Here is an 18,217-nt window from a genome sequence, read left to right on the forward strand (position 1 = left end):
TGCACTACACACGTTTGTAATAGCCGTGAACATTCGCAGCTAGAGCAATAGCTCTAGGGACATAGTTCATGGTGGACTGTCTAAACTGGATGGCTTTTAAAGCATACAGTGCCTTGAAAAAGTATTCATACCCCTTCACATTTTCCACATTTTTGTCATGTTACAACCAAAGACGTAAATGTATTTTATTGGGATTTTGTCTGACAGACCAACAAAAAATGGCACATAATTGTGAAGTGGAAGGAAAATTAGTATAAATATGTAAAAAGTGTGGCTTGCATTTGTATTCAGCCCCCATTAGTCAATACTTTGTAGAACCACCTTTCGCTGCAATTACAGCTACAACTCTTTTTGGGTATGTCTCTTTGCACAGCTTTGCACATCTAGAGAGTGACATTTTTGCTCATTATTCTTTGCAGAATAGCTTAAGCTCTGTAAGATTGGATGGAGAGCAGCAGTTTTCAAGTCTTGCCACAGATGCTCAATTGGACTTAGGTCTGGACTTTGACTGGGCCATTCTACCACATGCATATGCTTTGATTTAAACCATTCCATTATATCTCTGGCTGCATGTTTAGGGTTGTTATCCTCCTGGAAGGTGAACATCCGCCCCAGTCTCAAGCCTTTTGCAGACTCTAACAAGATTTCTTCTAAGATTGCCCTGTATTTGGCTCCATCTATCTTCCATTCAACTCTGACCAGCTTCCATATCCATCCTGAAGAAAAGCATTGTCACCACATGATGATGCCACACCATGGTTCGTGGTGATGTGCAGTATTCGTTTTCTGCCACAGTGTTTTTTGCTTTTAGGCCAAAAAAGTTAGTTTGGCCTTATCTGACCAGAGCACCTTCTTTCACATGTTTGCTGTGTCCCTCACATGGCTTCTTGCAAACGGGACGACTTATGGCTTTCTTTCAACAGCGGCTTTCTTCTTGCCACTCTTCCATAAAGGCCAGATTTTTGAAGTGCGCGACTAATAGTTCTGTAGACAGATTCTCCCACCTGTGCTGTGGATCTCTGCAGCTCCTCTGGAGTTACCAGAGAAGAGTTGGCCGCTTCTCTGAATGTTCTCCTTGCCCGGCCTGTCCATTTAGGTGGACGGCCGTGTCTTGGTAGGTTTGCAGTCGTGCCATACTCTTTCCATTTTCAGATGATGGATTGAACAGTGCTCTGTGAGATGTTCAAAGCATGGGATATTTTTCTTTAAACTTCTCTACAACTTTATCCCTGACCTTTCTGGTGTGTTCCATGGCCTTCATGATCCTGTTTGTTCACGAAGGTTCTCTACCAAATAGCTGTATTTATACTGAGATTAAATTACACACAGGTAGACTCTGTTTACTAATTAGGTGACTTCTGAAGGGAATTATTTCCACTATATTTTAGTTAGGGGGCTGAATACAAATGCAAGCCACACTTTTCAGATATTTATTTGTAAAAAAATTTGAAAACCATTTATTATTTTCCTTCCATTTCACAATTATGTGCAATTTTTGTCCCAATCCCAATAAAACACATTTTAAGTTTTGTCTGACAAAATGTGGAAAATGTCAATGTCTTTGGAGAATTTTGGGGTGCCATAATTTTTGGTGATTCTACAGGTCTTCATAATTTTAAGACTTGATGTACTTGGTATCCAATTATTCGAAGCAACCCTATCTTTTATATTATAAGAAATAACTGGGTATAAAAAAAATTCAGGTAAGTGTATTTTTTCCTGAAAGTATGCATTTGCAGTTTTTTTATGTTGCACAATATTTGCACATTTATCAACTATACCACCATTTTGTTCTCCATAGTCTCTGCTTTAGAATATATGTACTTTTTGGGGAGTTTACAGTAATTCTCTAGGTAAAGCAGATTTTGATGTGTATAAAAAATGAAAACATTACCCTGGTAGACAAATGGTTAAACGGCAAAGCTAAAAATAAAAAAAGGTTTAATTTTGCTTCATCACAATTCCATATTTGGCATCAGCCTTACTAAACACGTACGTGACCTTTTATATTTTACGAAGGTGACATGAAATAGTTGCTCGTAATGTAGTAGGTATTTGCCACATTTAAACTCTTCCAGTGACAGTCTGTAAATGTATGTAGCCAGGGAGAACTGGTGGTTTTAGCAGCAACTCTGTAACTATAAATTGATATATGTGCCAATAAATTTAGCTTTTGAACTTATTTTCCCCTTTTTGTTATGAGAACACCTTTTTAAAAATGTAAAGAGCAATTTTTTTTTTTTCTTAGATTAGCACCTTGACTAGAAAAAAACGATCCTTTTCATATTTACTGTTTATTTTTGAGGCTCTAGTCACACCTATACATGAGGTAATGGGCCCTTAAAGAGGAAGTAAAGTCTTCCTCTTTAATTGTACCTACAGGTAAGGCTTACCTGAAGGTACTGTAAATAGCTCTTAAACGTGCACTGTTTAGGAGATATTTACTATATACTCTGCCGCAGATGTCATCGGCGCATGCACACTGAGGAAATGGCCTGCTCGTGACGTTTCTTCAGGACCTGTGCCGTGACCAGCGACACCTGAGCGCATGCGCAGGAGTGACGCCAATCACAGCACCGGAGCCCCGCAAAACCCGGAAGTAACTCTGGGAAAAATGTCAGCCGTGTGTGCGGAGTGCAGGCAGCACTGGAGGGCATCGTTCTTAGGTAAGCATTTCATAGTGAGCTAGTATGCGATACATACTAGCTCATTATGCCTTTTTGTCTTGCAGGTTTTTTTGTTTTTGTTTTTTGGATTTTTTTTCCGGAGTTTAACAACCTCTTTAAAGAACCTTAACATACTGAAGGAAAAAAAAAAGATGCTTGCTTTTTCTGGGCTACACTGATCCCCAATGAACCATGCAATCACATCTTTGTTTGTTGAAGTTCATGTATTTTACACAATTTGTACATTAGGGTGCTATTCAGAAGTGACAATGCACATACTAATATGTCATAACGTGGCTGTACCTGGGCTTAGAGGGAGCTTTATTGTAACACACTACTTCACTGTTTCCCTTTTTTTTTCTCATTTAAAATTGTTGGGCTTTCTGATTACTAGGATGCATTGCTTAAATATATCTAGCCCCAGTATAAAAAAAATCACAGCCTCCACACCATCATAAGCAATGGTGTAAGTAATATTTGTCTATAGTTTACCATAATGCAGCTGGTATAAAGCTAGTGTGCTTTTCCAGGAAACTAATTTTTTTTTTCTTTGGCAGGATTTCTCCTTTGTATACAAGCCAGAGACGTGTCAAGTAATGGTGGGGTGTTCCATGTTTGCCCCTTTAAAGACTCTTCCTAGTCAGTGTTTGCAACCCATCAAGCTGCCAGATGAGTGCATTTACCGTCCCAGTTGGACTGTTGGAAAGTTAGACCTCCTTCCTCCTGTACCTGCAATGCCCTTCATTAAAGATGGGTAAGCTTATTGAACTTTTTCATATTTGAGCATAACTTCCAGTTAGTCTCTTCATCTATATGTGAAATAAGTATCTGAGAATCCGCATTTGACTTACTACACCTAACAGTACTCGAGTTCTTTCTGTTAGTAATAATTTACTTTTGCCTATCTAAAAGTATAAACTACTACAGTTATGTTGTCCATGGCCCCATGTTGACACCACTTTGTTCTTTTTATTTTTAGGAATATTTCTAGTGTCAGCAGTGCAATCGATCAAGAATATGTTCAGACATACACACCACAAACACATACACCATTTGGAATGTCCAATAGTGCCCCGCCAAGCAATGGTGGAGCAGGTATCCTTCCTTCTCCTGCAACCCCTCGCTTTTCTGCTCCAACTCCAAGGACTCCACGAACACCACGTACTCCAAGAGCAGGTGGTGGTCCAGCCAGTGTTCAGGGATCTGTCAAATATGAAAACTCTGATTTGTATTCTCCAGCTTCAACACCATCAACTTGCAGACCATTGAACTCTGTAGAGCCTGCCACTGTACCATCAATCCCAGAGGCCCACAGCCTTTATGTCAATCTCATCCTTTCAGAGTCTGTGATGAATCTTTTTAAGGATTGCAATTTTGATAGCTGCTGTATCTGTGTTTGCAACATGAACATTAAAGGAGCAGACGTTGGAGTGTATATCCCAGATCCTGCCCAGGAAGTACAGTATCGCTGTACATGTGGATTTAGTGCTGTAATGAATCGAAAATATGGAAACGGTTCGGGATTGTTTTTGGAGGATGAGCTGGATATAATTGGACGACATACAGACTGTGGTAGGGAAGTGGAGAAGCGTTTTGAGGCTCTAAGGACTGCAGGAACAGATAACACTGGGCTAAGGGATCCCGAAAAAATGCCTGATGAGTTGATACTACTTCTCCATGATCAATGCACTAATTTATTCTCTCCATTTGGAATTATGGATCAAGAGCCAGTAACCAAAACCAGCATTGTGAGCTACACAGCACGTGTAGAAGAACAGGACTGTTGCAATGATTGCTACCTGGCACTGGAACATGGGCGACAGTTTATGGACAACATGTCAGGAGGCAGAGTTGATGAAGCACTTGTGAGAAGTTCTTGCTTGCATAGCTGGTCTAAAAGAAATGGTAAGTGTGACAGTTATACTGTAGTGTTTGCTATCAGAATTTTTGATATTTTCAAATTGACGGTAATATGTTAAATCAGGGCTCGACAAAACCCGGGCGCCAGGTCGCATTGGCGACTAGAAATAGCGACCTCGCGCCTGGGGCAGCACAGCTGGGGGTATCCTGTCTCTGTGGACCCCCCCAGCGTGATCGCGTCGGGCCGTTCCGCCGGCGGCCGAAAATTTAGGCCGCGGCTTTGAGGCCTTCTGCGGTCCTATGATTCCTTATGGAATCTGGCGCCCTCTTGTGGTCGCCGTTGGTATGACAAACCAGCAATGCTAATGAAGCTTCCTCTGAGTGTTTTATATTACATGCCTCTTCTTCCCTTTATTTAGAACCCCCTAAACATTATATATATTTTTTATTCTAACACCCTAGAGAATAAAATGGTGGTTGTTGCAATACTGTCTGTCACACCGTATTTGTGCAGCGGACTTACAAGCGCACTTTTGTTGGGAAAAATAATTTAGTTAATAAAAAAATAAGACAACAGTAAAGTTAGCCCAATTATTTTTTATATTGTGAAAGATAATGTTACGCCGAGTAAATTGATACCCAACATGTCACGCTTCAAAATTGCACCCGCTCATGGAATGGCGACAAACTTTTACCCTTTAAAATCTCCATAGGCGACGTTTAAAAAAATTCTACAGGTTGCACGTTTTGAGTTAGAGGAGGTCTGGGGCTAGAATTATTGCTCTCGCTCTACCGATCACGGCGCTACCTCCCATGTGTGGTTCGAACACCGATTTTATATGCGGGCAGGACAGGGCGCGTTTGAAAATTATTATTTTTTCTTCTTATTTTAACTTTTTTTTTTTTTCCCACTGTTCTTTTAAAAAAAATGTTGTGTCACTTTTATTCTTATTACAAGGAATGTAAAAATCCCTTGTAATAGAAAAAGCATGACAGGTCCTCTTAAATATGATATCTGGGGTCAGAGAGACCTCGGATCTCATATTTACACTAAAAAGCAATTGAAAAAAAAATTGTCATTCGAAAAAAATAAATAATGTCCCTCTAAGAGCTATGGGCAATGACTTGGAGACGGGGGGGCGACGACGGCGCTGCTATCTTCCCCTCACTCGTCTCCATGTCAGGCCAGGGACAGGTCCGGATCGCCGTCACGGACCTGGCTCCTAACTTTTTAAGCTGGCTCCTAGATTCCAAGCAAATTTGTCAACCCCTGTGTTAAATGACTGCGGTGTGTTTTGCAGAAAGGTAAGCTGATGCAGTGCCCTGCGTCATACATGGTGTTTTTTGGTTTTGGGCTAAGGACCGTCTTAAAGTGTGTCGCTAGGCAAAACTACTCCCCCCCCCCCCCCCCCCCCCCCCCGTTTTGGGCAGAGAAGACAAATCTCAGTGGACTTTGGGGTTTTAATGCTGTGTCCATACTGGGGAGATTCGTTCCTCCAACATTATAGAGTTGTCTCCATGGTAAGAGGAAATCGCTCAATAGTTGTCCTGGGAACAGATGTTCATGACTTAACCTCTTCCTGCTGACGTAACACATATATGCCGCCTCACAGAAGTGGGCTTTTTTATTCCGGGGGGGCCACATAGATGCATATCTCCCCTTGTGCTGGGAGTGTGCCGCACATCGACCGGTGTCTCACCGGGGGCCCGTACCAACAATTGAGACCTAGATCTCCGGTTTTTTGGTCCTGTGATTGCTGTTGTGGTAGCTTGTGATTGGCTACCACAGTGATCCGTCACTGTGAAGCCCACCCCTACGTTTTCTCTTTCTGTGAATGGAGAGGAAACCTTGTGAAAAAAAGCGAGGAAAAAGTGTTTGTGAAAAAAAAGGAAAAATGCCTAGATCAAGGTTTGATCTAGGTCAGTGCCAGGGTTAATGTTTGGGTCAAGTAAGGGTGAATGGTCAGGGTCAGTATATTTTGGGCAGTATTTTGTTTTTGAATTGGTGTCTGTGTGTTTTAGGGAAGACAAAAAAAAAAGCAAAATGCACACTATTGCTTCTGGGCTGTGCTACAGGTACAAACAACAACTGACATACACATGTGATCAGGAGAATTTTTTTGTCGATTGCTCTTTGGTGGTAGGTTTTGGTAGTAAGAAGACTTGGACCCCTTTCACACTGGGTCGTTTTGCAGGCGCTACAGCGCTAAAAATAGGGCCTGCAAACCGAGGGCTTTCACACTAGAGCGGTACACTAGCAGGGCGGTAAAAAAAGTCATGCTAGCCGCATCTTTGGAGCGGTGTGTATACCGCTCCTGCACATTGAAATCAGTGGGGCAGTGCGGCTATACCACCGAGGTGCTTTGTGGTGGTTTTTAACCCTTTCTCAGACGCTAGCGGGGGGTAAAACCACCCCGCTGGCAGTAAAGCGCTGCTAAAAGTAACGGCGTTTTACCGCCAGCGCACCTCCTGCCCCAGTGTGAAAGGGGCCTTATACTGCACAAAAAAAAATGGCCCAGTTGTCCTTTGATTAAATATTTCAGGATATTGATTAAATGCCACTAAAAGAAAGCTCTATTTGTGTGAAGAAAATGTAAAAAATTTCTCATGGTACAGTGTAGCATGTCTGTGCAATTCAAAATGTGACATCGCTGAAAAATGGCCTGGGCCTGGGCAGGAAGGGGGTGAAAGTGCCCAGTATTAAGGTGGTTAAACAACCGGTTTCCTTTACTAATTGTTGTGGCTGCGGTCAGTGCTGTATAAACTATATCTGTAGCATTAGCTACATATAGTATGCAGCATTGTGGGACTTTTGATGATCGAACAAAATCGTTTTGGGCTTAGTTCTTCTCTACCATTCTGGGAAGCCTTCTATTTTTATCAATGAACACAATGCTTCCTCTGATTAGCTGAGGTAGAGATTGTGATGCCATCTGCCCACTGCACCAATTGGAGTATCCCTTTTTATTCTTTCTACTGTTTTGTTCTGGCAGCATACTGAAAGTTCCCCTACTGCTGCGTGAACACAGCACTGCATACTGTATGTTGCTGATGCTACAATACAGTTTATTCAGCGCTGACTGCGGCCACAGCAATTGCTAAAGTAAATTTGTTTTCAGGGCCAGCTTGGCACAAATTAAAATGAAAGGAAAGATTGTGTTAGGCTTTAATCCAGTGATTGCCACTGGGTTGTCTCTTAATCTTGGGCATGCACTTTGTGACTCAGTTCATTCCCACGAGGACCCATACACATGGCAGCTTTCCTGCAGAGTATAGCTCTCTTCATAGGATTGAATGGGTCCACAGTGTGTGGCCAGGATAAAGAGGATTTGGCAGGGATGCTTTCTGAAGCAAAGCTGCCTGGCTCCTGGTGTGAACAAAGGTATTATCCTATCCCAGGTGGGCTGCACTCAGAAGGGTTGGAGCATGTCTTGGTCCTCTTTCACACTAACGTTCCGTTCAGGTCCTCCTGTCAGTTTTTCAGACGGACCTGAACGGATGCTCCATAGAAGTCTATGGAGCGTGGATGTCAGCAGTGAGCTGCTCCGATCTGAAAAAGTGTGACTGAGGAAAAAGCTATTTTTCCATCCGTCATCGGATCGGACATATCGGACCAGTGACATTATTACATGGATTAGTGCTAAAAAAAAATAAATTAAAAGGGAGAGAATGCAGTGATCAATGTATAAGTGATATTGGCAGGGAAGGGGTTAATACTAGGGAGCGACCAAGGGGTTAACTGTGTTCCCTGGGTGTGTTCTAACTGTGTGCGGGCTGGACTCACTGGAACACTGCCAAGATCACTGTTCCCGATGACTGAGAACAGCAATTCTCCATGTCTTTGCCTGTCAAAACGAGGATCTGCCTTCGTTACACAGGCAGATCCCCTTTCTGCCTCTGTACCGCAGCAGGCATGTGCATGCCCACAGTTTGGCTATCTGGCCTGACCTGCCGCTATATGCTGGTCGGCAAGTGGTTAATCTTTAAATAAAATCTAGTAAGTACATACTCAAGTATAGAGTACACAAAATGCTTCTGCTAGGTGAATCTAATATACATTTTATTTTCTAATACGAGTATGTTAAAGTAATTGTAGAGTCTAATTTAAAAATAAATAAATAGCATGTTACCTCTTCTGTGCAGTTGTTTTGCACAGCGCTGCCCGGATCCTCCTCTTCTCAGTTCCCTCATTGCGGCTCCTGGCCCCCACAGTCAGCAGCTTCCTATGGGGGTCACTGGAGCCGGGTCACAGCTCCGTGTGTCCATTCAGACACAGCCCTGACCTGGCCCTGCCCCCTCTCTTTCCTGATTGGTTGACTAACTTTGACAGCCGTTGGAGACAATGGCGCCGCTGCTGTGTCTCAGCCAATCAGAAGAAGAGGACCAGATGGCTTAGACATTTGTGGACATTGCTGGAGTGAGATGGGGATCAGGTAAGTAGGGTTCTTTGGGAGGCTGCTACACACAAGTTTTCTAACTTAATGCATAGAAGAAAAACCTTCTGACTTTAACCACTTGACCACTGAGCACTTAAACACCCTTAATAACCAGACCAATTTTCAGCTTTCAGTGCTCTCACATTTTGAATGACAATTACTAATTTTTTTTTTACTGGTTACATGTTTTGAGGTATAGAGGAGGTCTAGGGCCAGAATTATTGCTCTCGCTCTAACGTTCGCAGCGATAACTCACATGTGTGGTATGAACACAGTGTTCATATGTGGGCGCGATTTGCGTATGTGTTCGCTTCTGCATGCGAGCACATGGGGACAGGGGCGCTTTAAAAAAATAATAATTTTATTGTTCATTTTACTTTATTGTAGCTTGACACTTTCCCCCCCCCCCCCCCCCCCAAAAAATTTTTTGATCACTTTTATTCCTTGTAATAGGAATAAAAGTGATCAAAAAATTTATTACATCCCTTGTAATAGGAATATGGCATGACAGGTCCTTTTTACAATGAGCTATGGGGTCAGTAAGACCCCATATCTCACCTCTAGGCTGGGAAGCCTGAAATGATCGTATTGGCGAGTCGGTAGAAGCACCAGAGCGGGGGCAGTGTCCCTTCTCACCTCCTGAAAGAACGATCAAGCAGCGAAACGGGAATCGTCGGCTGAAAAAGCTGATATCTGAATGATGCCTGTAGCTACAGACATCATTCAGATAACCCCGCACAAAGTCAAGGACGTCGTATGATGGCCAGCGGGTGGAAAGTGGTTAAAATGCATTTTTTTAAACACAAAGTTGTCTATTTATACAATATTTCTAACACATAGCATGTACATACCAAAAATGACACCCCAAAATGGATTCACCTACTCCTCCTGAGTACGGCGATACCACATGTGTGAGACTTCCACAGCCTGGCAACATACAGAGGCTGAGTATGGCTGGGTATTGCAGTGTATCACCGGGTATGGCTGGGTATTACCGACTATGGCAGGGTATCGGCAGGGCATCGCAGGGGTTATTTTGTTGGTGAGCAGCACTGTGGGCACTGCAGATCCAGCCCACAGCGCTGCTGACACCGATCTCTCCCCTCTCACTGTACCGATCGGTAGAGAGAGGGGAGGGAGGAACCGGCGTCATAATAATTTGACGGAGCGATCACGTGGTAAACGACCGTTATTAGCGGCCGCTTACTGTGATGCAGGACCCGGCAGTCACGGATGCTCTCGAGTGCGTGCCCGAGCGGTATTCTGGGAGGACATCCTATGACGGGCTCCCAGAGTTAAGCAACCACCCTGCAGCCGTCATTCGGCTATGGGCCGGTTGTTAACTGGTTAAGATAAATACTGTGCATAGCTATCAATACAGGGGGCCCCGACTTACGAACACCCAACCTACGAATATCTCCTACTTACGAACCGGGCGCTGCGGGGACCCTCTACCTTTTTTGCGCATGCATTGGCTGTTCTGCGCATGCGCGGCCAGACAAAGCCTCGGAAAATGACAGAAAACACCAGAAAAATACGTAATTTGCTGCGCATGCGCAGAACGGCATTCAACGGGACAGCGTTAATGTCCGTATTGTCGTTCTGTGCATGCATGGCCTACTTACGAACATTTCCGAATTACAAACGGGAGGACAGTCCCTAATGGTTTCGTAACCCGGGAGGCCCCCTGTATAGTCTCCCTTGACTATTATGAATTCTGATATGGAGTACTTGCAGAATCTGAAACTCACTACTTTACAGATGAGGTGACATCACTACATAGCCATATATATATATATATATATATATATATATATATATATATATATATATACACATAGGCACACTTTTCATGTGACATCATTACTTTCCAGAAATAATCAGCAACTTCCATGTCTTCTCTCTAAATCTAGAACATTAATATAATTTTTTTACAGCACTCCATACATACAGTAGGTGATGGTCTGCATGTTAGTGTTCTGCTGCAGGATGTTAAACATCGCCACAGATAATGGTACTTTTCCTAAAATATATGTCAAACTGAATGTGACCATATAAGGGAGCCTATTAACCACTTCCATACCGCAGGCTGTCATATAACGTCCTTGGCTTTCAATGTTGATATCTGAGTGATGCCTGCAGCTGCAGGCATCATCCAGTTAACGTTTTTTTTTCAGCCACCGATTCCCTAAACGATGAGAACAATCAGCGGCTGTTCAGCTGTTTGACCATTCATACTGGAGAAGGAATCTGACAGCGCCTGAAGGAAGCCATAGAGAAAACTGAGGGACAGGTGGTCCCTGGCAATCTCTGACTCCCTGAGGCCCGGGCGCGAAGTTATGACGTATGTATGAAGTAAACCAAGCCGGGGACACGGCAGAAAAAATATTTATTTATTTTAATTGGTCTTTTCAGCCTAGAGGAGAGATGTGGGGTCTTTATAGACCCCACATCTCTCCATAAAGAGGACCTGTTGCCTACTATTCCTTTTTACAAGGGATGTTTACATTCCTTGTAATAGGAATAAAAGTTATCAAAAACTTTTTTTTTTTAAGGGAAAGTGTAAAAATATTTTTAAAATAAAATCATAAAATTTAAAAGTGCCCCGTCCCCGCGAGCTCTCGCGTAGAAGCGAATGCATACGTAGATCGTGCCCACATATGTAAATGACGTTGAAACTACACATGTGGTGTATCACCTCAGATGTTAGAGCAATAATTCTAGCCAATAGACTTCCTCTGTAACTCTAAACGTGTAACCTGTAAAAAAAAAAAAAAATTTAAATGTCGCCTATGGAGATTAAGTATGGAAGCTTGGCGCCGTACCAGGAGTTTGCACAGTTTTAAAGCATGACACATCTATTTACTCGAGGTATCACCTGTCGCATTATAAAAAAAAAAAAATTTTATTCATGAAAGTGTTTGTTTCCCTAAAAAATCACGTTTAAAAAATTACTGTCCAAATACTGTGAGACATAAAAAGTTGCAATGACCCCTAGGGTGTTTGCTAAAATATATATATATATGTGTGTGTGTGTGTGTGTGTGTGTGTGTGTTTGAACACGCATCCGGGGAGGATAAACTTCCTTTCACCATGCAGTAACTCCTGGCTAGTCTTCCTTTTGCGGTGGAACCACTATTTAAGGATGTTTGGATAATTCATCTAAAGAAATTCTAGTGGGAAAAGTACCCTCTTTTCCATTTAAGTAAATATATTTTCTCTTATATTCACCGACCGACACAGCTCCTCTCTGTAGCTAAATGGGTTGTATAGCCTGCCATTAGGAGAACTAGACAAAAATTGTAACACAATACACAGAACTTTAGTCCCGCAGGGAGGCTTGCGGACCCTGTGCTAACAACCCTCCCTGCTCCCCAGGCAGAACTCCGTTTTATTTTGCCTAGTGAAGGAGAATGACCTAGGAACCCTGCGGGCCCTTTGGTCCATTTTTTTGATGCAGGTTTGATGTTTTTTGCGCAAGATGAAAGATCCTGGGATCTTCTATCAACTGCCGGCTGGGTGACAGGCTGGTTAAGTTATCCTTGTAGTCTCCCCAGTCCGGCTATCGAGCGTGTGCAGGCCGCAGCTAAGGCTCGGTAGACCATGACATACTTCAGCTCCAGAGGTGGTCGGTGAGCTTCAATGCCTCGGGGTATACCTATGACCGGGCTACAGTACTGAGGTCGTTTCGGGGGCCACTTCACCTCTCTTCTCTCCCACGTCCCTATCTCCCCTCCTTCCGGGGGGGGGGGGGTGGCTGCATGTGCTGCGGGCAGTGTGTGTGGGGTTCACTGGTTCTCTCACCTGTAGGGGGCTCTGTGTGGCTAGCATTGGTCCTGGTCCCGGTCTGGGGGGTCCCAAAAGCTGTCTGGAGGTGTTCTTGCTGAATGCAGGCAGCTGTGTTCTGTGATTTTTTTTTTTTTTTTTTTTTTTCCCTGTCGCCTCATGGCGCTGTCCGGTGGCCATTTTGACTGTGGGCAAAGCAGGTTCCCCTTGTGAGCCTCAGCAGCCATTTTCTATAGGTATTTCCTATTAGTTGCATTGGCGGCCATTTGTTTGAAGCCCGAGTGCTCTTTTCACTGCAGTTCTGTTATGACAGTCTACATGTGCTCTCACATGCCGTTTCCTGTGTCCACTGTGTGTACAGGACGCTGGATGGCTCTTCCCTGAATGCTGGTGCAAGCTCTGCAGATCGTTTCACCGCTATTCTATACAGCTGTTGCCGACAGTTTCTTCACTCTGCAACTGGGTAACCTCCTAGGGACTACAGGCACTGCTAGTACCATTCCATAACTCCATCAAGGCGACTCCCTGGCATCCTTGGACATCTAGGATGCGTACCTGCACATACCCATATGCCTTCGGTATCAAAAATTTCTGCATTTGGCAGTCGGGGAAGCCCACTACCAATTTGTGGCTCTTCCTTTTGGCCTGGTATCAGGCCCCCGAGTCTTTACCAAAGTACTGGCTCCAGTATTGGCGTTGCTGTGACAACGCGGGATCGCTATCGTGGGTTAGCTAGACGATCTCCTCCTGAGAGCATCTTCCACCTCAGAATTAGAGGAGGATGTGGCGATCACCATGCAGACTGCGAGAATTTGGGTGGCTGTTTAACCTAAAGAAGTCGGTTGTGCCGACTCAGCATCTGGAGCACCTGTGTTTACTATTGGACTCCAGGGAAGCAAGGGTCTTTCTCCCCTCGGACAAATTGCAGACTCTGAGATCTGCGGTCAAACTACTGATGAACTGCAAGTGGTCGTTGCTTCGCTTTTGCATGCGAGTACTGGGGCTCATGGTAGCCTCCTTCTAGGCAGTACCTTATGCCCAGTTCCACACCAGAGTCCTGCAGAAGGAGATTTTGACGAAATGGGACAAATCTCCATTGTCCCTGGATCGACAGGTCCAGGTGAGCCAGCCAGTCAGGGACTCTGATCTGGTGGTTGAGGTCCCCGGTGATTCAGTCCGGAAAATCGTTCCTTCCTCTGAAATGAACGGTGATCACTATGGCCGCTAGTCTCTCAGGCTGGGGTGGAGTGATGGGGATTCAGTCGGCTCAGGGCCTCTGGTCGACGGACGATTCCAGGTTGCCGATCAATCTGCTTGAATTGAGCACGATCAGGCTGTGCCCCCGCACATGGTCGACGTGTCTTCAAAGACGTCCGACCAGGATACAGTCAGACAACGCTATGGCTGTGGTGTACATAAATCACCAAGGGGGAACAAGGAGCTCAGCCGCCGCTCGGGAGGTCGCTCACATACTTCAGTGGGCAGAGCGACACGTTCCAGCCCTGTCAGCCATTTACATCCCAGGGTGGAAGATTGGCAGGCGGACTATCTGAGTCGTCAGATGCTGGACCCAGGAGAATGGGCATTGCATCGGAATATATTCAGGCTGCTGTGCCTGAAATGGGGCACACCAGATGTGGATCTATTGGCCTCCCGGCTCAATCGTAAGGTGCAGAGATTCGTGTCCAGGACAAGAGATCCGTGGGCAGACGCGCTGGTGGCTCTGTGGGATCAGTACCAGCTGATCTACACCTTTCCTCCACTGAAACTGTTGCCACGTCTGCTTCGCAGAGTGGAAGCCGAGGGGATCCCAGTAATCCTGGTTGCCCCAGATTGGCCTCAGCGGCCCTGGTGCGTCTGGTGGCAGACGCTCCCTGGCAACTGCCGCTGCAAGAGGACCTCCTATCTCAAGGTCCAATCTTTCACCCTGCTTTACCATCGCTGGCTTTAATGGCATGGCTATTGAGAGCCAGGTGCTGAGGAACCGGGGTCTGTTGGACTTGGTGATTCCAACTATGCTGAGGGCGCGGAAATATTCTTCACGGAAGATGTACCATTGTACCTGGAAGGCCTACATCTCCATGTTTTGAGGAGAAAGGTGGCATCCGTGCTCCTTTTCTATATCCAGGATCCTGCTGTTTCTTCAGCAAGGAGTAGACCAGAAATTGGCATTGAGCACCATTAAGGGGCAAATTTCAGCCCTGGCTGTCTTTTTTCAGAGACCCCTGGCATCTCACTCATTAGTGAGTACCTTTGTTCAGGGGTTACGACATGTAGTCCCTCCGGTTCGTGCACCGTTGCCTCCATGGGATTTTAACCTGATGTTGGCGCTTCAGAAGCTGCCGTATGAGAATATCGGGGAGATTCCCCTGTTGACCCTTTCACAGAAGGTGGTCTTTCTGGTGGCCATCACATCGGCCAGGAGGGTTTCGGAATTGGTGGCCTTGTCATGCACAGGGATAAGGTGGTGTTGCATCTGCAACCGTCCTTTCTACCGAAGGTGGTTTCGGCTTTTCATATCAGTGAGGACATTGTATTACCATCGTTGTGTCCTAGCCGAAGCACCCCAAAAAGGTAGCCCTTCACGCTCTCGATGTGGTTAGGGCTCTGAAGGTGTACTTGTCTGCCACGGCTCCCTTTCAGAAGTCAGACTCACTGTTTGTTTCGGTGGCTGGTCCAAAGAACGGTATGGCGGTCTAGTCGGCCACTATTTCCAGGTGGATCAGACAGATTGTAGTCCAAGCCTATGCCTTGAAAGGGGCAGGTGCCCCCCTTTCCAGTCACGGCCCACTCTACAAGAGCAATCGGAACGTCTTGGGCCTTTCCGACACCAAGCGTCTGTTGCTCAGGTGTGTAAGGCGGCGACCTGGTCGTCTGTCCATATGTTTACCAAGTTCTACAAGGTAGACGTCAGTGCATCGGCTGATGCCTGTTTTGGCCAGAAAGTTTTGCAGGCGGCCGTATAGTTACACTTGAGATTTTTTTTCGTGTTTTATTTGATAAAAACGCAGTACTGTTTGTTAATGCACTGTTGCATTACTTCCGCAAAAAGGTTGCGGTGTTGGGGATCTCTCCTGTTGAGAATGTTATATGGCGGTGTGTTTTTGCGTACACTTTTTTTTTTTTTTTTTTTGTGGGTTTAGTTTCACTAGTTCCCACTTGCCATGGTGGATGAAGCTTTAATGCTGTTTTTTTCCCACCACTCGTTTGGCACTGCTTGGGGACGTCCCATTTAGTTACGGTCGGTGAATATAAGAGAAAATAGGATTTTTGTACTCACCGCAAAATGGTTTTCTCTGTTATTCACTGACCGACACAGCACCCACCCCTTCTTTTCTCTACGTTATACTGCTTGTTGACGTACTGAGTTCTGCCTGGGAGCAGGGAGAGTTGTTAGCACAGGGTCTGCCCCTGGGGAGGGACTAAAGTTCTGTGTATTGTTACAATTTTTGCCTAGTTCTCCTAATGGCAGGCTAACAAAACCCATTTAGTTAGAGAGGAGCTGTGTCGGTCAGTGAATTAGAGAAAAGGATTTTACGGTGAGTACAAAAGTCGTATTTTTAAAATTGAATACACATACATGTATGAATGTAAATGCATCCATCAGCAGTGCCTTGGCTCCAAACATGTTGATTGTGCTACATGTTGCATACCGTTGCTGCGCAGGAGAGAGAGCCATAATTCTGGGCACTCGCACTCCTGATTGGTTCACTGGCTCCCGCTGCTGCTAAAGGTCAATCGGGAGACGTAGGAAGCAGAGCCGAGCCACCGCTGCATATTGGAATGCACAGAGGCGCATCTCAGGAGTGTGCCTGCTTGAATGCCCTCAGAGCAAGCTGATTGCTCTATGAGCACCCGGGAGGAGCCTGGAGAACCAGCGAAGGACCCGAGAAGAGGAGGATCCGGGCTGCTTTCTGTAAAGCCACTGCACAGAGCTGCTAAGTAAAACATGTTTGTGTTTTTTTTTTTGTTAAACCAGGCTTTAATATCTTTTTATGTGTTTTTATGTGTATTTTAGTTTTAATTTTATGTTTTACTAAACTATTGCGCTAATATTATGTAACATAAAAAATTTGAACTACAACTATTTTATTTCCTAGAGCAGCTTTTTTAACCAGGTTGCATTCTGAGTTCTTCAGGGGTGCCCTGGAAAAATGCTTAAAAATTTGTTCAGATTGCCCAAAAATGAACAAGCTGACGGGTATATCAAGCCTGCCTTTTTTTTTTTTTGTTATACAAAGCCACATGATTTTATTGTGAAGCATTACAACCTGGGGTACGGTGTAAGCCTCTGGCATCCTAACAACCAATTACTACTTCGGTTGCTATGTAGGATGTCTGGTACTGCGTTCTTGTTTGCAGCTCCCCTGCCCCTTTTTGTCAGTACTGGTGTTGTGTTGGCTAAATGAGGAAACATTGGAGTATTTGTCAGTACCAGTGTGTAAAGGTGTATTTGCTTTGTAAGAATAAATCGCCTCTAATGTTGGGTGTCCTACATGTTGCTGTGTGTAAACTACGAGTTATATATTTTTTTAATTTTTAGAATAAGGTACCTTGATATTGTCCTAAATGTTTTTTTTTTTTTTTTCCCCTCCTCCCTGCAGCTATAGACTCAAGCAAACAGTGTTCCCAAGACATCCTCCGTATGCTTCTTTCATTGCAACCTGTTCTGCAGGACGCAGTTCAGAAAAAGCGGACTGTCCGATCTTGGGGTGTGCAAGGGCCTTTAACATGGCAACAGTTTCACAAAATGGCTGGCCGAGGGTCATATGGTAAGAAAATAATTTTATAACTAATTTTGTAATTTCTTCAACTGGTAATGAGTGTTCCCATTATGTTTGTTTCTATTGGTACAGAGAGACGTTTTTATGTCTAACCATTAGCTCTACACGTTTGCTTTAAATGCACTAGCCAATGGTGGTAGCTTGGATTCCTCTAAAGCATATAAAACTATAGAATGCAGGTTAAACTTATGGTTTTAAAACTCTAATTTCAATACATTATTTTAAAAAAATCATTAACCTTCAGTAAATTGTAAGCTTTCAGTAATTTTTGTCTTTGTTTTTGTAGGAACGGATGAATCCCCAGAACCACTGCCAATTCCTACGTTTCTAGTAGGGTATGACTATGATTTTCTAGTGCTTTCTCCATTTGCTTTGCCTTACTGGGAAAGACTGATGCTGGAGCCATATGGTTCTCAACGAGACATTGCTTATGTAGTGGTGTGCCCAGAAAATGAGGCTCTCCTAAATGGAGCCAAAAGCTTTTTTCGGGATCTCACTGCAATGTACGAGGTAAGAAAAGTGCACCAAATAACTTTTATTTATTAAGTAGTAACATAATTTGCAAAAGAGTACATCAAACGGGTCAATATATTGTCACTACAGTACAGGGGTAACAACTTATTTTCTCTAGTGTATATGCAAACATTAATCAGCATGCTATAATTGCTTCTACTGCTATATTTTT

The 18,217-nt window shown here is 44.2% G+C and overlaps 1 protein-coding gene across 3 annotated transcripts in view; it reads left to right on the forward strand.

Annotated features, from left to right (window-relative positions):
• MED13 (mediator complex subunit 13) overlaps positions 1 to 18,217 on the forward strand; it is a 187,373-nt gene that overhangs the window by 120,648 nt on the left and 48,508 nt on the right. For all 3 annotated transcript variants that reach the window (XM_077482121.1, XM_077482123.1, XM_077482122.1), the window contains exons 15-18: positions 3,224 to 3,420; positions 3,646 to 4,571; positions 17,353 to 17,520; positions 17,819 to 18,042. In XM_077482121.1, coding sequence (XP_077338247.1) covers positions 3,224 to 3,420; positions 3,646 to 4,571; positions 17,353 to 17,520; positions 17,819 to 18,042 — 1,515 coding nt within the window. The remainder of the gene's footprint in view (positions 1 to 3,223; positions 3,421 to 3,645; positions 4,572 to 17,352; positions 17,521 to 17,818; positions 18,043 to 18,217) is intronic.

The sequence above is a fragment of the Lithobates pipiens genome, unplaced genomic scaffold (assembly GCF_037356315.1).
Source record: "Lithobates pipiens isolate NorthernLeopardFrog02 unplaced genomic scaffold, aLitPip1_a1.2 Scaffold_16, whole genome shotgun sequence".
NCBI classification, from domain to species: domain Eukaryota; kingdom Metazoa; phylum Chordata; class Amphibia; order Anura; family Ranidae; genus Lithobates; species Lithobates pipiens.